The 27,360-nt window shown below is 40.8% G+C and overlaps 1 protein-coding gene across 3 annotated transcripts in view; it reads left to right on the forward strand.

Moving 5' to 3' along the window:
- LOC139939773 (hyccin-like) overlaps positions 1-27,360 on the forward strand; it is a 157,741-nt gene that overhangs the window by 84,292 nt on the left and 46,089 nt on the right. For all 3 annotated transcript variants that reach the window (XM_071935886.1, XM_071935887.1, XM_071935888.1), the window contains 2 exons: positions 7,541-7,621; positions 17,036-17,148. In XM_071935886.1, coding sequence (XP_071791987.1) covers positions 7,541-7,621; positions 17,036-17,148 — 194 coding nt within the window. The remainder of the gene's footprint in view (positions 1-7,540; positions 7,622-17,035; positions 17,149-27,360) is intronic.

Below are 27,360 nucleotides of genomic sequence, written 5' to 3' on the forward strand. Positions count from 1 at the left end.
GGGGCCATATTTTAGCTTTTGATGGTTCCCGTCAATTTCGTGCGTGTGTTAATCACATAACTGATAAGCGCCCTCACTTGAGTCCAAGGAGGCAAATGATAAGATGATAGCTGTTCTTTTTGTGTTAAAACGAATGCTTGAGCTTTAGCGTCCTTGTTGTATGTCGCTGTAAACAATACCATATTTGGACAAATTAGTTTATATGCGCGCACCTGTTACATCAAAGTTGATACATTTTCAGCACGTACGCCCATGTGCGCGAAATTGCAATGGAACTAAGATGAATAAGCATGCGTTACAGTGCAAAGCGCAAACTAGTTCCACACAAAGCATGCTGGTTTAATGGTCATTTAATTCGCTAGTTTCCTTATCATCCGTTAATACATTCCCTTGTGAGCGGGTTTTGACCAATCAGAGACTAGAAACTGTCCAAGGTATTTATTAATTTTGTGTTAGTGGAGAGTATAAACAGAAGCCTACATTAAAAATTATGATGTACGTCTTTTTGCTATGATGGTAGTCTTTGTTTGATAGTATAAAATTAAGTATAAAACGGCTCCCTCTGAAGTAATGTAGTTTTCGAGAAAGAAGGTATTTTTTCCACGAATTCGATTTCGAAACCTCAGAATTAGATTTTGAGGTCTTGAAATCAAGCATCTGGAAGCACACAACGTCGTGTGACAATGGTGTTTTTCTATCATTATTATCTCGCAACTTCGTTGACCAATTGAGCTCAAATTTTCACAGGTTTGTTATTTTATGCATATGTTGAGATACAGCAAGTGAGAAGACTGTTCTTTAGGGATGTCTGATACTGAGTCCTAGAGACATGAGACTCTAAAATATAGGTCTAAATTAGCTTGGGAAGTTGATTTTAACTTGCTACATGTACAGCAAGTGAGAAGACTGGTCTTTGACAATTACCAATAGTGTCCAGTGTCTTTAAGAAGGGTCAAAACCATTTTGAAAACCCTGAGTAGTTCAGCCACTCCTGGTTCGCGTATGGACGTCGTACATGTACATGTAACATGTACTGTACATACGATGGAGGTAGAAACATATAGAGATCAAGCACTCGGAAACGGATAAGTTTTACAGAGTTTCTTACTTTGTTATGCCTTTTAACCAAAAAGGTATTTATGAATGGGAATAAAAGGGTAGCTTCTAGTTCTTTCACTGCCGTTTAAACCTTGCAGCGTCGAATTGTCATGTGATAAAGGCCCTCGCCTTTGGCTCTGGCCTTTATCACACGGCACTTTGACCCTGCCTAATTTGGGGTGGTTAGGTGGGTCAAAACAATTTTGGGAAAAAAATTGTAATTTTTTAACATTGACTGTTATGAATGGCCCCTAACTTCAAGTCTGCTTGAGTCGTTAATCCTCCATGGAGAACTGCAACCTGTGGAGTTTCCACTCGGCACGAAATGGCTAACTTCCTACACAGCGCCCCCATCTTTGCCCCTCCTCCCACAGACTTGCTGAAATTCAAAGAGGATGGCCAGCCAAAACCTTCCAAATCCCTGACCATGGAATTCACAACACGTCAGACTGACAGCTCTTTGAAGGTTTTACTTATCTAGACATCTGACTGCTGGAGGGGAAGTGACACTTGAAGGTCCACAGATCAAAAGAGAGTCCATTTGTTGACTTTGCATAACCATGGCGTGATGGATACTCCAGGGCCCCAACATGCCCATATTCAGCCAGACGTACTGATTGATCACTCAGGACACCAATTTAGGCCACCACAACCTTGAGTGAGTATGTTTTGGAACTACCATGGTAATTGCTACGTTCCCCCACTTGCCAAACAGCCTGATGAGGGCTGGGATCATAACAAAGGGCTGGAAAACATAAAGATGCTATTCTCATGAGCGAATACATTAACCCCTGCCGATCCAGGGACTGGGTATCTTGAAAATAATTTGAGTGGCTTTTCCACAGTTGATCAATTGCTGAGAGCAGGACAAAATACAAAGCGAGAGATTCTTTGTAGCATATGTCTCTTACATGCACCACCACGGGTGACCAGTAGTCTCCAAAGGTGATGTTACCAGTGTGTCGAATCATCGCCCCGCCCCATCTGTAGCTGGATTCGTCTGAACTTAGTTGCAATTGTCTCCTGCCTCCAAGGGATCGGTTCTGAAAAAGGAGTTCACAAATCGCCAAAATAATATCTCGTCCGGCTTGTGACGTCATCAAGCCCAGACATTAAGATACAGCACTCCCTAGTATTACAGTGAAGCCCGGGGGAAAACGAAAAGCTTTGACACTTTCTTACAAAACGCTGCATCCTCTTCAGCAGGATTTCACCGTCCGACAAAATTGCCTCCCTTACTGCACCAAATGAAATTCTCTTCTTCTCCAGAATCCAAAAGGAAATGGTCTCGGAGCAAATCCCAAGTCCCAGATGAATCATGTTTGTGGAAGGTCCTAACAAAATATCCCAACTGTGGCTGCATATAACACATTGCTTATAAGGCCCTAGACGCCTCTTGAAAGCTGATTCACCTGCAATGCCACCCTGCGAAAAAAGAATAACTCTTGAGCTACTCTGTGAGTTTCCCTGTCCTGATACTACTCTGCCCAATAAATCGGTCATCTATCCATATCTCTGTATGAATGCCGTGGTTCTTAAGCCATGTCGACAAACAAAAACCAATGGTGGTATATATATAGGCACTATTTTTAAACCCAAAGGGCAATGTGGAGTCCACAAAGAAGAAAAAAACGCCCACTCAAAACCGCAAAAGGTCTTTGAACTTTCAGACAATTTTACTTGCTTATATCCTTGAGCATCACAGGTCCCTGAAAAAGTACCCATTTCAATCAATTGATTTTGCAATAGCCCAGGGGAACAAGGTTGATCGGGGTATCTTTGCACCACAAGTTTGGACCCTTCATTAATAGTATTAATCTCTATCGACAATGCATTTACACCCTGGGAGGGGAGACTTGACCAACAGTCCCCACAAGTTCCATGGAACCTTCTATGAGCCGCTTATTAATGGTTTCGATAATAAAGGACGTAAACTCCGTACAAATGGGAGCGTTTGCAAAATACATGTGATGCTGGGGGTCTGTTTAATCATTCCATGTAATGTGGTTTTGTTTCTGTTGCTTATGGGGCCTATATATTTTTGTTTTTTTATTCATTATTATCTTTTGCTTTTTTTGGTTGCATTATCCCTAGGGCTTTGTATTCTTTGGAAAAGGCGCTCTATAAATACGGTTATTATTATAAGTTATCACACAAGCGCGAGTGGAATACGAAAAAATATAGTGCTTCTGCGTCCCATATCCAACGAGGCCGAATAGCGCTTCTGCGTCCCATATCTAACGAGGCCGAAGGCCGAGTTGGATATGGGACGCAGACGCGCTATGATTTTTCGTATTTCACGAGCGCGAGTGTGATAACGAATTTATCTTTCAGTCTCACTTGCAATGCGCAAAATTTGAAATTTCAGAGCGTTTTTTTCACGCGCACAAAGTTTACAATGTAATTTTTGCACTGTCCGTATACTGAGCGTGACAACATGACATTTCACAATATGCACTGTGTAATAGAAACAGAGGATGTAGGATATAAAACGGAGGTCGTAGCATATATGTTTTTATTTCCCTAGTAGTTCAAGCTTCTGGGAACATGGTCACACCATTTGGCAGTCACTTGGACACCCCATTTCTTGCACAGATCCCAATGAATTACCTCGGCCAACTTGTCGTGTCTACCTTTGTACTCCGTCTGGGCCATCTTACTGCACTCGATGACAATATGAAAGACAGTCTCCTCCGCCTTGTTACACATCCTGCACATAGGAGAGACGTTGGCTTTCTCTATCCTTGCCTTCATTACATTTGTCCTCAGAGCTGGTCTTGCGCTGCAGTAATCAAGCCCTCGGTTTCCTTCTTCAACTCTCCGCTCTTCAGCCAATTTCAGGACTTGTTGCAGGCCACTTGTTAGTACACCTTAAGAACCTTCCATGAAGTGGTTTGTTCTGCCAATCTTGGTGTCTTTCTTCAGTCCTTTCCCTCTTGTACTCCTTCGGCCCAACTTCACTCGCTTTCAAGTATTTTTGCACTACTTTCACAAAGTTCCCCTCAGTCCTCCTTATGAAAATGCAAACTCCTGTACTCGATGTTGACTTTGTCTGCCACACTCAACAACCCCTCTACCACCCTCTGACTTCAGAAGATAAAGCCTGCTCACATTTGCCCGCGGATGAAGCATACCATTCATGGTCATCAGTTTTCTTGTTCTCCTGTCCATGACATCTACAATAGATCTTTCTTAGTCCACTAGACTATACCTGCACTGTACCTCATTAAAGACACAGCCCATGTATTAATCGCCTTAACCATGTTCCCCCCGTTGAGTTTAAAGTTCAAACATTTCTTGACCTGTCTGATGTGTTCTGCCCTCATCCTTACCTTTGACTCCTCCTGAAGAACATGGTCCGATTTAAGTACACCAAGATACTGGTAACTCTCCTCTTCACCCAAAGCCTTCATCTGTGCACCATCTGGCAGAGCGATGCCATTGGAATGTACCCTCTTCATTGTCATTAAAGCACATTTCTCAAGGCCAAATTGCATCCCGATGTCATCGCTTAAAATCCTGACAGTCTGCACCAGAGTCGATCTCCGCCTCTTTCTTTGCAAACAACTTCAAATCGTCCATAAAATGCAGATGGTTTATCTTACACCCGTCCTTCTTCATTTCATAACCGGCACTTACCTTCCTCAGAATCATCGACAGGGGCATCAGCGCAAGAACAAACAGCAGCAGAGACAGAGGATTCTCTGGAAAATACCTCCTCTTCTACATACCTTGCCCAGATTATCATTGTTGGCAGGAAAATTAGTTCGCCATGTCTTCATGCTCTCACCTAGAAGACGTTTTACTGCATCAGCCACTCCAACCATATCCAGGCATTCCATTATCTATGTGTGCAATACCATGTCATACGCCTTCTTGTAGTCGATCCACGCTATCGCCAACTTAGTCTTCCTGCTCGTGCAGTCCGTCCTTCAGTACTGCCTTATCAATGATAAGTTGATCCTTCGCACCTCCAGACCGCTTCTTGCAACCTTTCTGCTCCTGCGGAAACAACTGCTGGTCATCCATATGACAATAAAGGTCCTCTGCTAACACACTGGTCAAGAGTTTATACATTACAGGTTAGTACGTGATTGGTCTATAGTTACTGGCATCCTTCTTGACATCCTTCATAATCAGAACCGTAAGTGCAGGTGAAATCGAATACACTTGCCCGTCTAATTTTTCTGTTTCTCATTATTTGTCGATCTCCCATCCATATTTTCCAGTTTCGCTGCGCGTTTTTTTTTGTTTTTCCACGTTCAGTTTATTAATTTTATATCATAATGTTTATAAGTCTTTTTTTCCCTTTCCCGTAGGCCTATTATATCCCCGGCCCCGTTAATTTGTTTGCCATTCCATGCGTTGGCATTGTTCTTTGCTTGCCACTTGTCCCGTTATACCCCGTTCCGTTGCGGCACCCGCTAGACATCATTGCGTATTTTATTCTGCAAGTAGCGTGGTGAAAAGGGGGAGGGGTAAGTGGAAGGCACTCTAAGTCACGACGACCTTTTAGTGCTTTGTGAAATTATAAATCGTACACTTGCTCGTCTTTTTTCCCGTTTCCTTTTGTTTGTTGGTCCCATCTACGTTTTCTATTTTTGCGCAGGACCCGCTAGTGGTTCTTCCCAGTCTTGTTTATATCCGTTTCCGTTTATTCCTGTTTATTTTTTTACCCGGTCCTGTACTGTTTTCAAGTCCCTTTTCCTTTTTTCCTTTCCCTTTTTATATTCCTAGCCCATTTATTTTCCAGCAATTATTTTGTCATTCCTCCACTCCCTGTCCCAACGTGTGCCCCTTCCCTTTCCCTTTCTTGTCCCATAATCCCGCGCCTCCTTGTCTCCCGTCCCCGCGGTCCGGGTGCGTTGGCATTGTTCTTTGCATGCCACTGTTTGCCCATAACTCATGCTTTGGTTGTGATCCCTTGCATTGTTCTTTGCTTCCACTGTACGCGCGAGGTTACTGGACGCTCGCTGTGACTGTGACATCACAAAGGACGCCTGACGGGTATGAACAAGGCAGATGACAACCCCGAAGTTACTACACACGCTTTGGCTGTGACGTCACAAACAACACAAACCCCCAACCCATGGGTACCTCGAAATTGACCCCAGCACGCATCATTTCAGCAGGGTGTGGGCACCACTTGACATGAAAACGATTGCGGCGCCCAGAAAACAATGGCGGCGCCCATGCGATTTAAGCGCCATTATAGTATAGATGTGTTTAAATCAAAGTTAAAACCCATTTTTTTACTTCACCCATTTAGTTCATTCTTGCTCTGGTTTTTTTCCTGTTTTTTTCCTGTTTTTGTTACTCTGCATTTTTTTTTATTCCTTGTAATGCGTAGTAGAGTATATTTATGTAGGTCACTGTGCAATATAAATATCTGTATTATTATTATATTATTATTATCAAGTTGCACCTTCCCATTTTCCCGTTCCTTTCTGACAATACTTGAACATTTTCTATGATTTTGCAAATCTTGGCGACCATTTTTGATACCATTTTGGATTTTAAAAAATGGCATCAGAACCCAACCTCATTCCCAGGGGTGATTGATCTCACCGCACCGTTTTTTCCCAGGATGCGTTGCTCGATCATAACCCCTGGAATTGGCAAATTTAAGTGTGCTATATGCTAGCACATTTAAATGAGCCATTAATGAGCGTACATATTCATTATTCAATATTTTCTACGCGCGCACGCATGTCTTTAGTCTTAAAAAATGTTTTTGTTTTTGTTTAAAAAAACTGTGTTTGTGTCATAAAAAACACGGGCGTGATCAACATACAACTACGCGCGCCTGCACTTGACATCTAATGCATAACCATTTTCCTGAGACAATCAGCGTTGTTTCCCAGTATATTCCTACCAGGGGTTAGTGACGAGAGGTATCGATACGGCACGCTGCCCATGGTAGCTACATGTAGGCTGATCAGAACCCAATTATCAAAATAAAATACAAGTGATCAGGGGTCAAATGCCACTGATTATTATATCCTTTCTTGGTGGCCAGTCTGGATGCCATCTTGAAAATGTCTGGGTGATAGTTTGGTTTAAAGCTTTATAACACAATAAAACAAAGTACATGTACATAGACCTTATCGCAAATACCAATGCGCAAGCGCAGACTGTTGAATGAGGTGCATTGTGGGATAGATATGAATCAAATTTTGCTACCAGCTAGACCACAATGCACCTAATTCCAAGCTTTACGCGCGCGCCCCAGTATTTGCGAAAAGGTCTATGTACATGTACATGTACATGTGAAAGGAGGCTAACATAGTTGGTTTGGGGGAACTACTTGGGCAATAATATTAAATTAAGTTGAAATGGAGATTTTGTAATCTTACGCTGTAAATTAGTTGTTTCGTAATTTTCTATTTGAAAATAACTACATTGTTATGATAGTGTTTGTTTATTTTCTTACTATTAACAGGAGGCAGTGGAGGCAGATGGTGTCTCAAGAGTAGAATCCTTCATTGTGCCAACACTTGCTAAGCCATCTATATATCATGAGGTAATTTAGAAGTTTTTTTTGTCAATTGTCTTATTGCTTTGCTTTGCAGTTAACCTGTAAAGCATTATGACTGGCAACTAGGCAAATAAAATTCTGCAGCATGCACAATTTTACAGTGTTACATCAATGTATTTGGAATGGGAAAGAAAATTACAGAAACACATATTGTACAGCATTATTTTTGGGAGGCTAAGTTAACTTGACTCTTCTGTTTTTCAGTAAACACAAAAAAACAAAGTCATGGCATGTTTTGTTTTATCAGCATAAGAAAATAACACGGTCCTGTATGCCAGAATGCCTGCAATTTAGAGAGGTGACTTAACTTTGTCAAGGAAGTAACAAGGTTGCCAAACAATCTTCTAAAAATGCTATTGGTCCTGACCATTTATTTACATGTAGATGTTGTCATTTACAGTATGCCAAACTTTTATTTGAATAATATGCAACCAAAGCTTTACTACATGTAGGCCCTGAATAGAATAACCTGGACTGCTTTCACAGAATTCTTAATTTTTTTAATGTATATTAAGTGGCATTTGGCTAGCTGACCACAGATACAGAGTATGCGAAAGTTTAACACAAACTTCTTCTTCTTCTTCTTCCTCCTCCTAAAGTGCAGCTTTAAAATTAAATTCAATTCAATTGTTTATTGTCACACATATAAATACATATACAGTGAAATTCACTTCGGCTTGCGAGTCTAAAAATATTAACAATTACAAAAATTACAAAAAATACAGAAAACCCTAAAACCACATAGGCATACAATAACGAACAAATAAACAGTATGCACACAATATGCAGAGAGACAATAACAGTAACAAAATTGCAAACCCCCAAAACAAATTAAAAAGTATTAATCATTAAGTAACCTTATTGCACTGGGATAAAAACTATTGCGAGTACGGTTGGAGTCGGCTCTGATCGCTCTATATCGCTTACCTGATCTCATTAATTCAAACAAACTGTTCGCAGGGTGAAATTCATCCGAAATAATAGATCTAGATTTCTTCAGAACCCGAGCAGTATAAAGTTTATCCAAAGCAGGAAGCTCACGACCAATGATAAAGCTAGCAGTACCGACTACACGATTGAGGCGTTTTCGGTCATCTGCCGTGGTAATGCCATACCAGACAGTGATCGAGAGTGTCAAAATACTCTCAACAACTGCCCGATAAAACTTTACCAGCAAATCTTGGCTGACACGAAAACTCCTCAATCTTCTAAGAAAGAACAACCGTTGCTGGGCCTTCCTAACAATGGAATCAACATGAGTCACCCACTTAAGATCGTTTGAAGATCCTAGAAATTTGAAAGAGTCGACAATTTCCACTTCGGATCCATTAATATTTAGCGGCTCAACTTTGTCTGGATTTCTTCTGGAGTCTACAATAATTTCCTTAATCTTTTGAACATTTAATTCTAAGTTATTGTCGTGACACCATTGAACTAAATGGTTAACTTCATCACGATACATGGAATCGTCCTTAAAAATAAGTCCACCTAATGTAGTGTCGTCAGCATATTTTACCATAAAATTATTAACAGAGTTTACTTTACAATCATGCGTAAACAATGAGTACAGCATTGGAGATAAAATACATCCTTGTGGCGCTCCTGTACTTAGGACAAGTGACTTAGAGAAACATTGACTGATTCTAACCTTCTGTGAGCGATCCAATAAAAAATCTAAAATCCAACGACACAAAGAATGGTTAAAATTCAAAGTTATAAGTTTATCATACAGTTTAAAAGGAGATATGGTGTTAAACGGCGAACTATAATCCACAAATAAAATCCTGCAATAGTTTGGGACGTTCTTATCGAGGAACTGAGATGCTCTGAATAAAGACCATGATACTGCATCGTCAACTGACCTGTTAGCCTTGTACGCAAACTGGAAAGGGTCTAATTTAGGCGGCAGCTGAGATTGGATGAAGTTGCTAATTAAAGTTTCAAGGCATTTCAGAACAATTGAAGTTAGAGCTACAGGGCGGTAGTCGTTAAGGCAAGTAACTGGTGAACGTTTTGGCACAGGAATGATGGTCGATTTTTTAAAAACATTTGGAACATGGCAAGTTTTCAAAGACCAATTGAATAATTTACATAAAATATTGCATAAAAAGTCATTACAAGATCTGAGAAGTCGTGGGGTGATGCCGTCTGGTCCAGGTGCCTTGTTGAGTTTTAGCTGACGTAGGACACGACGAGTGTCTGTGAGTGTTATTTCAAATGGGGGAGGTAGCGTTTCACTCATATCCGGTAAACTATCTTTTGGACGATCAAAGCGTGTAAAAAAGTCATTCAGTTGATACGGAAGTGTTGTATCATCATGGGGTGCTTGTTTTGGCTTTGGTTTGTAGCCTGTAATTTTATGGAAACCTTTCCACAGTTCCCTTGAATTAGTCGCAGAGATGTCATCTTCGAGTTAATTGCGAAACCTTAGTTTTGCATTCCGGATTGCCTTTTAAACGGCGTATTTGGCTTTTTTGATGGCTGGAGCATCGCCGGATCTAAATGCTTGCTCCTTAGCAAGAAGTTCGGTACGAACGGACCGGTCAAACCAGGGTTTGTCATTAGGGAACCTCTTCACCGTTTTCTTGGGAATGCATAACTCTTCGCAAAATTTGATGTACTCCATCGTTACGTCAGTGCACTCATCAAGATCAGCTGAACTTTCAATAAACATATCCCAGTCCGTGCATGCAAAACACCCTTGAAGTCGCTCTGTGGCTGCATCCGTCCATTGCGAGACAGTGTTTACTGTGGGCTTCTCGCGTTTCAGTTGCTGACGGTATGTGGGAATTAAATTCACCATATTGTGATCAGAGTTGCCCAGTGGAGCACACTTTAGAGATCGATAAGCACCCTTTATTGTAGTATAACAGTGGTCAATAGTATTGTCAAGGCGAGTGGCACAACTAACATGTTGGTAGAAAATGATTGAAGATGTACGCACTGCGTACGTGCGCATGGGTTGGCTTAGGCAACAGGAATATTATGTCAGGTGCATTAGAATTATGTACAGTGCGTGTAAGAAGTTGGATATGAAGTTGCTTCAGCCGGGGGTCGAGGGACAGGTTCGCCGGAGGGTCAACAGGGGGGTTGTGCCAGTCCCGGGTGGTTTGTGGGAAGGAAGAGCTGGCATTTGCTGAAGAGCTTCATGTAGTATGTGGGATTGTGAAACGGGAGCCATGACCTCTTGTGATGTTGTTTAGTGTGACAGATTGGTGCTCCAAGGGATATCGACCAGGTTAAATCTTATTTTGTACATCATTTGAAGGGTACTTTGATAAAAACGTTCCTGTACAATGTAGAGTAGGCCATTCAAGGTGTTCTACATGTAGCATGGCAAGAGACACTGCTTGTTCTTCTGTAATCACCCATGGCAAATAGAGCTGAGTTTGGGGATCCCATTAGTGCAGCTGCTATGGTAACAATTGTGCACTTTGTGGTAAAAGCATGAAATTTGCTATGATGGTTGGTATTGGGCTAATTATCAATTTTAGACTTGGACCCACCTTGGGTCTCTCCTATTTTGGGGCGGAGCCTCATTTGCATAAAAAGGGGTCTTAGATATAAATATTGGGCAATATTATATTTAAAGGAAAACCAATTGTATTTTTTTGACCAGAAATATAAACTTGAAAATCATCATCATATTATGGGGAAAAAAAATCCCTTTTGCGGGCAGAGTTTCAATATTTCTAAAAGTGGGTGTTTTTATAACAAATGTTAGTCTTAGTGAACTATAACTGTTTTTTAATTGTTTTTTTTTAAAGCTGATTTATGTTATTTGAATAGAAATACTTAACAAAAGAAAACATTTTTTTTCCACAAGTTTAAAGATCATACAAAATGGTACAAAAAACTTTCACCATTTTAAACATTGTATATTTACTAGTAGATATAACCCAAATTTAGTCATGTAATAATTGTTGTTTTCCCGAAGAAAAATATATATAAAAAAGTGCTTTGGGTCTGCCTGCGCGCAGCCAAAACTCAAACAAAAGCCGTCGGGTGCATTTAGAGAAAGGCTCTGAATGTGATGTCACTGGACATGGGAGATAACCAAACGACTGTTTACTGCGCTGCGGACCTGCCGTGTAGTACATGGGTAGACATGTGATCAGGCACCACACATGCACACACAACAACAACACACAGCCATAGTAAAAATAAAGCATGACAACGTCTGAAAGCGAACTCGATTGTGAAGAAGTATCAAATGCGAGCTGTGAACAGTGGTATTAGTAATCATCTCCATTTGATGAGGATGACTGATTTCTACTGTGGAATCCAAGGAAATTTGGGGGTGGGAACCCTATCAGTTTGGCCCGACGACGGCAAACTTGCAACCCCGAAGATAATAATAATAATAATAAACTACATTTATGTAGCGCATAATATGAATTAACATCTCTATGCGCTTTACAAAACAACAAACTACAATTACAACAGAAATATAAACATAATTAACAGAAAAAATACACAAACTTATACAAAATATGGAATTGAATCATTACCCCTATGTAAGGGGGAAAACAAGACAAAATTAGTTCTTAAATAGTTGGGTTTTTAGAAGTTTCTTGAAAGTGTCCAGGGTTGGTGCAGCACGGATGTTGGATGGGAGTTGATTCCACAGGGTTGGTGCTGAAATACTGAAGGCGCGTTGACCATAGTGTTGTGTGTGTGCTCTTGGGACTTGGAGAAGTTTCTGGGACTGGGATCGTAGGGAGCGGGATGGGGCGTATGGGTGGAGGATTGCAGAGATATACTGTGGTGCCATGCCGTGGAGTGCTTTGAAGGTTAGGAGTAGTACTTTGAATTGTGTCCACTTGTTTATGGGAAGCCAGTGTAGACTGGATAGTATGGATGTGGTGGAGATACAAGATAATAAATGCCGAAGATCTTGAACACTGTGGCAGGACAATACAGAATGGTATACATTTACCTCACCTTTTTCTTAGATTCTTAGGAATAAACTTGTACAACAGACACCGTGAAATTTTACAAACATAACTAATAGTTCCACTGTCCTTTCTCTATGGTTTCATGAAGTGTATTTATCATGGCAATTAGGAAAACGATCTTTGTATGAAACCAGACTATACGTACAACGAGAGGAGTTATCCAGCGTGAGTCTGCAACCAGACCATTGCTGTGCACTAGCGGGTCGTGTGCAGGCGGCAGTGAGTAAACCCTGAGAAACCCGAAGAAACCACACGTCCAGACACGTCACTATTTTTGGCAATATGTTGGCTGCCACCGTCGGTGAAAGGGCGCTTGTGTTTGGGGAAGCCTTTGTGTTGCGGGGTAATTTTCGCCGCGAGTTTCGTTTTTTCCTTAAACACAAGATGAGGGTAAAAATCTAGGAATATGGTAAGGTACTAGTTTACACATGATTTTTTAAATGGAGATGGCTGAAGGGGGGTATTTTGTATGGTCTTTAAAGTTTCTTTATTTATCCCTCTTGTGGGCGGGTCCAGAGTAGTTTAATGAGGGTGTGTCTAAATTACACATTTGTATACAGCCAAGAATGCACAATCAGCCAACAGTCTCATCATCAACATTGGAATAAAAGTATGTCCTGGGCCAGCAAAATCTTATACTTGTGTCATTAGATATACATCATCGGTTACATGTATATGTTATGGCTATGACAAACTCAAGCTCTCAAATCACGCCATTACCCACACAGTATGATCTGATAGCACCATGCCATGCAGGCCAGAACAATACAAATTATATCAGCAGTTTTTCTGCATTTTTGAGATGGCAATGAACTTGCTCAAAGTTATTAGGTTGGGATGTGTTGGAATGCTCACTGAGCTGTAGCCTACATGTCGGAATACTGAAATAGGTAACCTGCACAGGGAAAAGGACAAGTGCTGAGATGGTATAGATGAGAGGATTACAGTCGCCATTGAAATCTACCAGTACGACCCAAGTTAATACTACATGTATATGCTGTGGATAGAGGGTTGAGATCCATTGGTCAGGGAGAGTAGAGCCAAATGTCACTTAGCTGGAGGCTGATGTTTTGAAGAAGGGTGTCTTGCTGTAAAATTTAAATGGCCTCTCTAATGCATTCATGGTGTCAATCGTGTCCACACACACTAGATAGTGTTTCAGCAAGAATTGAACGCAGTTCCTAGCAATATTGTTGTACTCTGCAAGGTCCTCAGCTCTGCATAGTTTGTGGCTCTGTCTTACATATGCAGGTCACGTCTAGTCTAGTTATCCCCACTTCTTGAGAGACGCTTTGCACTGACCAGTTGATGTTCTACGTCAGTTGAGGCACTTCCATTCAGCCCAACCTGAGTCAGCACCTGGGGGGAGTTCTTCCAAGTCTCTCATCCCACAAGTCATTTCGAAGAGCCCCGGCTTCTGCACTTGGTTTGACTTTGTTGAGGAAGCTTTTCCTGGACTGAGTCGATTGTTAGCAGGTACATGTACGTGGCTGAATGCAGGGTTTCGCTCATCTGTGATCTGGCTATAGCGTTCTTTGCTGCTTGCCGCACTGCGTCGAAAATCAGGTGGCTCTATACCATTCTCTGTCATTTGATGTTGGTCTGAGGCATCCAGTGATGAGTTTGCTGCATATTCGACAGCTGATCGAATAAAGGAAGTATAGACAGCTTCTTTGATTTTCTGGCTGCTGTGGCTCAGATTACGGGAGAAGAAGGCCTTGGCTCTTTTTATGATGTTGTCAACATGGGTGTTGAAGCTCAGCCTCAGATCAAGGTGGACTCCCAAACAGGGAACAATTTCGTGCAAAATGTTTGCATAGCAAAACCGCTTCGCAATTTTTATTTATTTATAGCAAAATCAAAATTTTGCAAACATTCGATAAATTGTGCTTAGCAAATAAAAAAAATACTTAATTTGCAATACGGGTTAAGGTCTTAGGGCCAAGTTTAAGTAAAATGTTGTCATACATAGGGCCTAGCTTGTAACTTTAATTGAATTTCATTGTGGAAAAAAAAAAGAGAAAAAAAGAAGTGACATCTCCCGGCATGAATCTGTGTGCTAACAGGACACCCAGTGGCAACTGGTTAAGGACGCAATAACCATTGAATTGTTGTTTATTTATCCAACAATCTTCAATGTCTAGACTTGGTTTAATATAAAATAAACACACCAAAATCAGCCTTAAATGTTTCGTAAACTTTGCACCGGGTTAATTTATAAATGAGAAGGGGGGGGGGTCTTAAAATTGAATTGAAATGCTAAAATACTGTTTCTCCCTCCATGCATCAACACATGTACTTTTTATGTTTGGACAATTATTGCCAACAAATTCACAATATTATTAAATGAAAATCAACGAGGCAAGAATTTCCATAACAGTAAGTTTTCAAAGACCAATTGAATAATTTACATAAAATATTGCATAAAAAGTCATTACAAGATCTGAGAAGTCGTGGGGTGATGCCGTCTGGTCCAGGTGCCTTGTTGAGTTTTAGCTGACGTAGGACACGACGAGTGTCTGTGAGTGTTATTTCAAATGGGGGAGGTAGCGTTTCACTCATATCCGGTAAACTATCTTTTGGACGATCAAAGCGTGTAAAAAAGTCATTCAGTTGATACGGAAGTGTTGTATCATCATGGGGTGCTTGTTTTGGCTTTGGTTTGTAGCCTGTAATTTTATGGAAACCTTTCCACAGTTCCCTTGAATTAGTCGCAGAGATGTCATCTTCGAGTTAATTGCGAAACCTTAGTTTTGCATTCCGGATTGCCTTTTAAACGGCGTATTTGGCTTTTTTGATGGATGGAAATTCTTGCCTCGTTGATTTTCATTTAATAATATTGTGAATTTGTTGGCAATAATTGTCCAAACATAAAAAGTACATGTGTTGATGCATGGAGGGAGAAACAGTATTTTAGCATTTCAATTCAATTTTAAGACCCCCCCCCCCCCTTCTCATTTATAAATTAACCCGGTGCAAAGTTTACGAAACATTTAAGGCTGATTTTGGTGTGTTTATTTTATATTAAACCAAGTCTAGACATTGAAGATTGTTGGATAAATAAACAACAATTCAATGGTTATTGCGTCCTTAACCAACAAATTCACAATATTATTAAATGAAAATCAACGAGGCAAGAATTTCCATAACAGTAAGTAGGATAATATTAAGAATAATAAATGTGTGCAAAATTAGGAGACAATTTTAAAACCAATTGAATAATAAAAGGAACAGCATGAACATAGTATATGTTTGAACCGATGATATTCAGTTGGAGAGGGAGGGTTGTACTGCGATTTGTGCACAGCACATTATGAGCAGGACTCAATAGTGTAGCAATGTTTCTTCACAAGATTATACAAAAATAGATAAAAGTTCTTGCATTTCTCCAGCTCATTTGTCGAAAAAGCAAACAGTTTAAATGATTTAATACACCTTGCACATGTTCTTAACATAAATAAACAACTGTTTGTTCTTACTTTCCCTAAAAAATCCCAAGTCACTGTTTTTTTGTATCATGCATCAATGCTGCAAAATATGCATCGCAAATTGTATCACAAAATTTGCGATGCACTTTTTAAAATTGCTTAGCAAATCATCCAAATTGCATCGCAAATTGCAATGCGATACAGGCGAAATCGATCCCTGCCCAAGTATTTAGCAGAGTTTGCGGCCTCCAAGGTATGCCCATGGATGGTGTACTGAGGCAGGGACAATGGTACTCTTACTTGTGACTCTACAATTTGGCTCTTTGTGGCATTGAAGCGCATCAGCCATTTCTTGGAGGGTGTCGATATTCTTTTGAAAGCTGGTGGCATCGTCAGTTAAAGAGATGTGTCTGTAAACAGCACTGTCGTCTGTGAATAGCTTACAAGTACTTGTTGAGCTTGAGGCAGTCAGGCAGGTCATAAATGTACATTAGGAAGAGTAGAGGGTCGAGTACACTACCTTGTGGAACCCCAGATGTGACTGCAGGAGTGGAGGACGTCTGTTATCCATTCAAGTGCCTTACCTCTAAAAAAAAAAACTCTGTAATGTTAGACTTTCTTTAGTAGGTGCCTGTGAGACACTTTGTGTAGCGCCTTCTCGTAATCCAGCAGTACCACATCGATTTGAGACTTTATAGTGTTCAAAGTTGTGTTTCCCAGAATCGATGTTTATGGATACCATGCTGAGCCTCTGGTGCCATTTTCTAAGTCGCCATGGACCCCATTCACAGTGGCAACAATTGTTTAATGTTATAGTCCCCTCAACCTGTCTTTCCCCTACTATTCCAAGCAACCGAGGGTAAGTTATTCTTCAAATGCACTGCATTTTTAAGCAATGAATTGAAAAACTTGTGTGATTTGTTAAAGAGATAATACTTTGAAGAATTTCTCTTTGAGAAATTATGATTGGTTTTTATTAAAACAATGTTTTTTATTTTACATTATATCCCCAGCCAGTGAGCCAATTGGCATTGACTGAAAATGTTCTGTCCTATCAGCAAAGTGATCATCATTTAATCACAAGGAGTCCTTCTTCCCAGTATGATGAACTAACCATACAAAATAGGTAAGGCTTTTAGTTACATGTATACATGTACATGTTTTCTGTTTTTTCAGGGGCACATACGACCTCTTCAACTGATTCTGCTTTACCCCTACTGCCCGAGAAAAAAAGTCTGGTTCCAGTGGACTCCTACATACGATCCAATTTCAAGTTGTGGCGCTCTCATCGGAACCTCCCCTGCGAAACAGTTTTTCTTGCCCTTTCCTTTAGTAACCTCTCCACAGATACATCAGAGTAGCTGGGCGTTGATCTTTCTGAGAACAGTATCTTCACATCTAAGTAGAATGAAGATTCACTTAGACAACTCAACCTTGTGTCCTACATAAACCGTCAGGAAGGGACTCCCCCTCTTCCCTATGCTAACCTGGAGCCTACTCACTTGGGCTTTTTCTGTCAATTCTCTCTACAAACGAACGATATGATCCCTTCATCATTGGGTGGTCAAACAGATATTCAGCATCCTAAACACCCCCATACATACATGTAGATCACAGCCTGAACAACTCTTTGTTTTTTTATTCTTTTTAAACAAATTTTAAAAAGTTTTTAATATTCTTCTCTGAGTCGATTGTCCGCAAGAAAATGCATAGTTGCAAGGCTTGCATAAAGATGAAACTTTGCATGCAGGTAGACAGTAACCAGATATGATAGAAAAGGTGTTACGTCACGATGACATCATCAGGTGTCAAATATTATGGTTTTTAAAGTTGAAAAATGAAAAGTCATTTGCTTTTTGCTTTATCTCATTGAATGTAAAAGCTATGATTGGGGCGTTATTTGAAAAGTTTCGGCATAATTGTATTACCTCTCCTTCCGGTCGTATCGGCGGTCAAATTTGCCTTTGTATATTTTCTTTAAAAGTAAATTTTCTGGCTTATCTACACCATAACTCAAGATTGGAATTGAATTTAACTTTGAGACTCATGAGACAATTTCACCTTAACATCCAGATAATGCAAACTTGAACGTCATCAGGTATTAAGTTACAATAAATCAAAGTTTAAACAGGGGCTGCAGGATAACCTCAATATTTTAACTATTACCTTTTTTTTGCCAAAAAGACATCGTAGATAAAGACTTATAAGCATTTTACGCTTAAAATTTGCATTCAGTAATCAATAATTAAAGTAAAAAATGAACCTCTCCCTGCAGCTTTTTCAGCCGAGAGTCAAAAACTGTTTATCTATGATAATGGTATGCAATGACCCCTTGACGTCGGGGGGGGGGGGGGGTGTGCACGTGGGGTCCCCGTACATACCCGACTATTCTGACGCTTTATTGTTGCGCTCTGTTTTTTTTCTTCTGAAAAGCAAGCCAAAAGTTACTACATATGCTACTTTGCGTGCGAAAAAAATACAAGAAACATTGAACGCAGAACATTGCGATAGTGCAAGATTGGACACCCAGGGGTTGCCCTTAACTTTTTTTTTCAACTGGCCAGCAGGACCAGTTGGCTTGATTTTTCACTGGTCCGCCAGGTTTTTGACTGGTCCGTCAATTTTTTATGTTATTTTTTTTAAAACTAATAGTATACTGTTGTGTTCCAACTGCTCGATTTTCGATCGTCGCTATTACTTTATTTATGTGTACCAAGTTATTGTGTTCGTAAGGGGGCTCATTAATTTGAGAGTATTTTTTCTTTAAAAATGTAACAACAATAATGTTATTAAAATTAATTTAAAAGCAGGTCAAATTATTTGTCAGAGCAAAATGATCTTTATTTAGGTAGTTTTTTTTAGTCCACGGTTTATTGTAAGCACTCGACATATTGTAAGCACTCGACATACAAGTATTCCTAAGTAAGAAGAACTTTTTTATGAAGAAAAAACAATAGTGTTTTTACTATAAAAAACACCCCAAAAAACACTTTAAAACCGACTGTTAAAATATCATTAACTTTTTATGTACTGCCTTCAAATCTTCTGTGGGGGAGGGTTATGTGCGATCCGATCGCTCAAGTTATTTTATCATGTATAAACATTGCCTATTAATTATTGTAGTTTTAATAAGTATTCATAAACATAATACATTGTACCGAAGTTCCCAAAATCTTCCCACTTTCGTCCAGAAAAACCCCCAACAAAAAGTAGACATCAAAAAAGTTGCAACATCCATGAAGAAGCATACAAGTTTGACGGTATTTTTTTCAATTATGTGTATATGGAATGGTTGGTGCCGGCGTCTGTTTTGTGAACAAAATTTTCATTTAAAAAACGTTTTTAAAAGCAGCAAAAACAACTGCGCCTTTGTTTAACACATGATTGCATTCTAGAACCCAAGTCTTTCTTGAAATCAACCAGCAAAAAACCCGAACAACTGCGCATTATGTGACCAATAAAACCATGGATTGGAACAATAAACAAGATCGCCCACCAATCGCCCGCAAAAAAAAAACAAGCCCCAAATAACAACAAAATTACGCAAAATCAGGACGGAAGAACTTTAATAAACACAATTAAATACTCCTTTTTGCTCATCCAGAGTATCCTAACTTGGTCATTTTTGTTGAATGAAGCCTCACCGTCTCGCTCGTTTTTCGTAAACACGCTAGACTCTTATTCCCACACGGACATCTGCTCCGTTGACGACGACCATGCTGCTGACAGAATGTGTTTTGCTTTGTGGTCTTCTGTCAAGGCGATTGAAGCTAGTTTTGTAAGCTATCGCGTACTTTCACCAATAGAGGGCGTCTATTCCCACGCTATCGAATATTCTGAACCGCCCTCTAGCGTTCAGTATTTCTAACACTTTCTGCCACACGTGAACTAATACGAAGACTACAAGCCTTTGCGTTGCATGATGGGATTTTGCGCTGTGTATGCGTGATCGTCGGAAATTTGCCAGCGGTCAGCGGCACTTCAAGTGATTTTTATTACGTTTTATCCAAACCTTGAGTGAATGTTTTTACGTTTTATTCGAGCCTGAAAAATAGTTAAAAAAATTGTCATAGTTCTGTAGTACCGCTGCCGATATTTTTGACTGGTCAGCCGGACCAGTTGGCAAGGTGTTTCAGCTGGTCCGCCGCGATTTCTACTGGCATTTGGCCAACGGACCTGCATTAAGGTCGAACGCTGGCTCTTTTGGTGAAATTACGCAAACCAGCAACAAAAGCGTTTTTTCCCCAAAGATTCGACGTGTCGCGCATGCTTTGGAAAATTGGTTAATTGTAGAAACATAATAAATTAGTAGAATTTTGTTGATGAAAAGAAAGAAAGTATTTTACTGTGTAATGTATGTACAATGTTTTCTTCTTGATTTGATTTTGTTTTGTTGTGTTTTGGGGAGTTTCTTCGTACCCACAAATGGCGCGTTCACCATTGGCATTAAATGCACCTGTGACATCATGCTATTTTTAAATCAGTCCATTATTTTGCGCGAATGATAAGATTTTGTTCAGGTTTTAAGTCAATTATTTGTTTACGAATGCAACATGTACATGGTACACGTATATACATGTAGGGTACATGGATAAAGACCAACATTCAGGAAATACGCACGTTCTTACGTAGAGAAAGTGACAGCGAAAGTATATTCTTCCTGACTCAAAGTAAATTTAGTCAAGTGAAAGAAAGTGACTATGACACGGATGATGTTGTAGCCGACTTGTTTGGTATGATAAAACCTGAATGGTGTTCAAAGGTAAAATACTGCACCAAACAAGCTCACAGTTACTATTACCATCAAGTGTTGGCTCTGCTCAAAGGCAACTACATGAAATGATGAACAATCAGCACTGAAAACACCACGCTTTTCCTGTACTGTGCAAAATACTTAACCACAACTCGCTTCCAATTATCAGATAAGGATTTTCTAGTTCTATGTTTGTAAGAAATAATGGAGGCTTGGCACAGATGCTTACATATTAAGAAAGCGCATTGGGCATTTTGGTTGCTCATATTTTCTGAGTTTAGATTTCTTTGCAGCTACTAGTTTAGGTGGAACATCATCTTATAAATGTTTCACTGTCTGGTGTTGAAAGTTCTGAATAGCCAGAACTAGAACTGGAGCTACAGTGGATCTGATACATTTTTTCTGAGTCAAAATTAGGCACATCAATTGCAGAAGATGAAAGTGATCACGATTCACAGTTAATTCAAAACCATTAAATAGCTGGGTCTTCATTGTGTTGGTTGTATAGTGATGGACTCGTCACAGTGCATTCTCTTTACCATCATCTTCCCAGTCAACAAACGAGTTGCAATGAGCAAGTACTTTTGTCAAGCTCTACAAATGTCCAAAACAACAAAAATGTACAACAATGTATATGACAGCACAAAATAATACATGTGTTCAAAATAACATGAAAGCAAACACAAGAAATACATGTACACTTCTTGAAAGGGCCAACACATCATTACTACAATTAACTAACCAAGGTCGAACCAAAATGCAAAAACCAAAACAAAAGAAACGGCTATGTGGGTCAGGGGCTGCACAAGTAGAATAAACCACTATTATTACCCGCAGGTTACTGTAGCCCCACAGACAGTCACAGCACGCGACTGACTGTAAAAAGCATATTAAACTACAAAAGACTAATACACTACACTACATAGGCCCATTACAGTACATGACCAAAAAGGCAGAGGAAGCACAGATTGTGAAAAGGGAATTAACTACTTGAATAGAAGGACAGTTTGAGTTCACTCAAGAAATTAAATAAGGGGTTGGTAACGGCCAAGTCCCTATTTGCTGGAGAAAAGATATTCCAAATACGGGAAAAACGACGAGAGGATTACTAAAAACATTTTCCATTATGGCTTCACACTAACACAATTCATACAAGTATTTGAATATAAATGAGCACAGCAAGAAATCTCTACGTGAAGAAAGTGACAACCAGTTAAGCTGGCCCCAAAACAGCCTATCCTTGTGAGACATCTGATCGAGCCGTTGTTTTAGGGCGATGCGAGCAGCGTCGTTGTTTTAGGGCGACGCGAGTAGCAATACGCTGCACATAATCAAGTTGCTGCTGTTGGGAGACTGCGTGCGCGCCCCAGAAGGGGATGCCATATTCAAGGGTAGGAAGGACCAGGGATTTTTACAATGTAAACAAGGTTTTATTGGAAGCACTCTAAGATAAAGTGCTTTTAATGTTCTTCACAACAAGAATGCTCAAATTTTACCTGAATTTGATTCTAATACCAAGCTTGCTGACAACTTTCTGTCCTTCAAGGACAAGGTTGATACTATATGCTCCAACGTTAGATAACACCCTGATACAAATGACATTGTTCCAACACATCTTTCCAACACATGAATTTGAGCAGCTTACTTGTGACAATAAACAAATTACCATTCGCCTTTAAACAAATCCTGCTCATTGGACACCATAGTCTCCTATGTCTCCAGTACCCAACATGCTCAACAAGTCCACATGTCTTGAACCCTAAACTACTTGTGTTGGTGCGTTCATTGTGTACGGCTGACTTTGAGTTGTACGACTCTTAACCAGTGCACCTATTGTCAGTCTACTAATAGGAGATATGTGTAACCTTGATAGGAACCAATACTGATGTTGCCCGATAATTGAATTGACACAGGTGGATGTCGAAAGACACACCAAAGTACTGTCATATCAAGCCCTCTGCATCCTCCTGCCCTCGTTTCTTCGGTCAACTCAAGATACACGATGCTGATGTTTCTCTCTGCCCCAACATTGCATCCAGGGAGGGGGTTCACCAACCTATAACATAGCCAGTTGTCTCACCAACGACTCACCAACATCAGACGTCTCAAGTCTCACCCTTAGTGGGCCTCAGACATCACCATATCACCAACTAGCAGATCGTCAACACCGTAAGGACACTCAACTCAGTCAACCCGACATTCTTGTCAGTTTTGAGGAAGTCTCTCTCTACACCAAGAAGCACATCATCGCCAAACAACATTTCAAGCTGATCCCACAATGACTGACTGTACAAGCCTCACTCTTCAAGAAGTCGCCGATATGATCAACACCTGCGTTTTTTCACCAAGCTTCCAATTGAGGGACCGGTTGTACGAGCAAACCTATAGGACGGCTATGAGATCCCTCCAGCATCAACTAAGACATTACTTACTCGCAAACTTCGTTCAATTGATATGCCTTCTTTTAAATCTGATATTTGTAACTCTTCTTTGATGACGGATCCTGCCATCGATTTAGATGAACTTGTTTTGCAATACGATTCTGTTCTTAAGGATATTCTAGATAATCATGCTCCTGAAGTTCTAAAAACTGTAATATTACGCCCTCATGCGCCATGGTATAGCGATACTTTACGTGCAGCCAAGCAAGTGAAACGTCGTCGTGAGCGAAAGTGGATAAAATCTGGCCTTGCTGTGCATCATGAGTTGTATAAAGAACAGTGTATTTTATACAGAGACCTTGTAAACAATAGCAAATCTAATTATCATCGCCATCAAATATCCGAGTGCAACCAACGAAGTCTGTTCCGTGTTATTGACAAGCTTTCTTCTCCGAAGTGTTTGAAAAAGCTTCCAAGTTTTGATAATCCTGTTGATCTTGCCAACAATTTCGCTAGTTTCTTCGAAGACAAAATTAAGAAACTGTATGGCAGATTTGATAATAATCATCCTTCACCCATCTCCGTTGACATTCATGATCATTGCACTTCGTCATTCGCCACTTTTCGTGTAGTCACTTCTGATGAAGTGATGAAGATGATCAAATCATGTTCGGTTACCTCCTGCAAGCTGGACCCTCTGCCATTATCTGTTTTTAAGGAGTGTTATTCTGAATTGCTGCCAGTCTTCACAGAGATTATTAATAGATCTTTGTCTTTTGGTCATTTCCCTGATCATCTTAAGGAGGCTTGCATCCTGCCACTTCTGAAAAAGCAACATTTGGACCCAGAGTGTTTGTCAAATTATCGTCCTATCTCTAACTTGAGATTCATCTCCAAATTGATTGAGCGTGCTGTTGTTAGTCAACTTCATGACTATCTCCATGAAAATAACCTCCATGCTAAAATGCAGTCTGCTTATCGTCCTTTCCACAGTACTGAGACTGCTCTTGTTCGTGTGCAGGATGAAATCTTACGTGCACTGGACAACCATAAGGATGCAATCCTCGTGCTGTTAGATTTTTCAGCTGCATTTGACACTATCAACCATGAGCATCTCATCCAACGTTTATCTTCACGCTATGGAATTACTGGAACTGCCCTTAACTGGTTCTCTTCTTATCTGAACAACAGAACCCAGCATGTCCTCATCAACAATGTTAAATCAGATCGCCATCATCTCTGGTGTGGTGTGTTGTGATATGGGACTACTTTATTCTGCCCATGTATATTGTGCCCAACTGTGTTATCAGGCTCCTTATAAAGTGGTATGAAAGAATAAAGACCTTGGTCAGGAGCTAGGAGAGCAACCATCATATATCGCCTCAATTACTTCCTAGACTCATATCACTTCATGGTGGCAGCGGTGAAAAGATCTATAGCATCACTTGCTTTAGCATTGGCCTCGTTACTCACCGTTACGACAGATATTTCAAGCATTGAAATTTCCGAGAGGAACACTGACCACGGCGGTCCGACTGAGAGACTTGTTGCTGCACGTACGTAAATCAGCCAGCATCGTTGCATGCTGCATGTGTACCACAAACGCTTGTGTACAGTACATTGGAACGTGACAGTCACCGGCGGTATTTCTCGTCGCCTGTCGGACATAAAACATACCGAAACCCATACCAACGTTGCCAAGACCCGTCCTCTGGATGCATCAGGGACTATCCACCACGGTAGGATTGTGAATTTGCCTTTACATATTGGATTCTTTGTACACTTGGTGTAAAACTAACGAACTACTTTGTTTAGTGTAGTCGTGCAATATCAATAGCACAGGCACACGCACCATCATATCGATTCAGTGTACATGAGAGTAAACTAGTTCTGACAACGCAAATACATGCTCCACGAAGGCAACCCCTACCGAGTCTACAAGATTGATTGACCTTTGACCGTATTCATCCGCATCATTGGACTAACGAATTGTTTGGTCTAGCCAAATAACATCAGGATATAGTACTCCGCTCCTATGTTGCAGCCGGAACTATTCAGCACCGTTTTTATGAATGGGAAGAGTGAGCAACTGTATTTACGTGACTTGTAGCCCAATACCCGGACAGCTACAACCGACGCAACTACCCATCCACACTAGGATCTACCGACGGCGGAGTGGGCGTATCACAGATCACCAACACCGGAGACTGGAATTTCATGCCATTGAACAGTGACCTTGATTCATTGTAGTATCCTGATTGTCTGCATTCCAGAACTTTTGTTGATTCGTACCAACTGAACTGTACACACGAACTGGACATTTAGTTGACTCTTAGGATTGAAACATTGCCAACATTGTAGAGTTTACTGTACTAATTTCACTGCTATCATAGAATTTTGTGATATTGTACTTCTTTACAATTTTTATGTGTATTTTCCATGGTAACACCCAATCACACAATGGCCAAATACCCAGAAATGAACTGGGGTGCTACTGATATTTCAGAAGAGTTTGTGCTTTTCCGCCAGCGCATGAACCTTTGTTTACTAGATAATGAGGTAACAGACCCTCGTAGAATTTCTGTGAAATTAAAGATCGCGCTGGGCAATCAAGGGCTCAAAAGGCTAAATGCATCAAGCTTAACCGATGAGGACCAACTTGACCCCCAAAAAATTTGGGCATTGTTTGATGATCAGTTACAGGTTAAAGTTAACTTTCGTGTCCATCGCTTAGAATTACTGCGTTATAGGCAGAAGGATGGGGAAAGTATTGACGGTTTTGTGACCAGGTGTTGTGAGAAAGCGAAACATTGCGATTTTGAGACAGCCGAACTGGACGAACGCATTATTGAGCTTGTCATTGCCTCCACATTTTTTGAAGCTTTTCAGAAAGAGTTGTTAGACAAGCCAAAAGGGTTCAAAATCGAGGAAATCCTAGCCGAGGGCCGCAAATATGAAGCCATGGCCGCTAGCAAACAATGCCTGCAATCGCTCAACGGCAAAAGCGCTTCAGTCGATGCTATGCAGCGATCCCGCAAAGCATGCTCAAACTGCAATCTAACACACCAGCCGCGCAAATGCCCCGCATACAATGACACCTGTAAGGCCTGCGGGGCTAAAGGACATTGGGCCAAGTGCTTCCATAAGTCGAAGCGTAAGCAGCAAACAGGCAAACCACATCAGCGGCGCAGCAGCGCTTCGCGAGGCAGATCGCCATCCAGGTCGCGAAAGAAAGGTGCAAGATCCAAGAGTCGAGATGATTCCAGGCCAGTTGACCTCATGCAAGATGACCGTGCTCAACATTACACTGCAACAGCCAATCAAGGTGACGACCAATCCCAAGTTGATTTGCTTTACTCGATCCACATCTCTGATCTTAGCATGACTCCCATACAGCCAAATAAACTCGACGAAGCTTTCAGCATAATAGATGTTGAGTGCCCAAACCTCCATGATGTGAAACGACTCAAGCTGAAGGTTGACACCGGGGCAAGCGCAAACACACTTCCTTTGCGTACCGTCAGGCAGATGTATGGTGATAACTGGTCAAGCCAAACCAGACGCACAAATGTCAGGCTCACTGCCTATAATGGATCGGAGATCAAATGCCTTGGAAGCATTTCCCTCAAGTGCAAGTACAAAGAGTCCGTCTGGAACGATGAGATGTTCTTCGTTGTGGATGTTCCAGGCCCAGCGATAGCAGGTTTAACAACATGCCGTAAACTCCAGATGGTCACCATCCATACCATCTATGTGCCAGAAAGCCAGCCAGCACAACTGAAACGACCACCTGCACCACCCAGCGATACACACCAGGCATGTCGTCCAACCACGCTGGATACGCCAATCAAATCAGTAGAAGACTTAAAAACCCGATACCCTCAGCAGTTCGACGCACTTGGCAATTTTAAGGGGGAAGCCCATTTGTACCTCAAGAATGATGCAAAACCTACCATCGACGCTCCACGCAAGTGTAGTATCCACCTTAAGCCGAAATTACAGGCCGAGCTAGACAAGATGGAGAAAGATGGAGTCATCCGTCCTGTTACATACCACACGGATTGGTGCAGTTCGATTACCACGAGTGTAAAGAAGGATGGATCATTGCGGATCTGCTTAGATCCCAAACGTCTCAACAATAGCCTGAAGCGATGCCCCCACAAGATTCCAACCTTGGAGGAGCTCAATCCCGAGTTTAGTAACG

The sequence above is a fragment of the Asterias amurensis genome, chromosome 7, assembly GCF_032118995.1.
Source record: "Asterias amurensis chromosome 7, ASM3211899v1".
In the NCBI taxonomy this organism is placed as follows: Eukaryota; Metazoa; Echinodermata; class Asteroidea; order Forcipulatida; family Asteriidae; genus Asterias; species Asterias amurensis.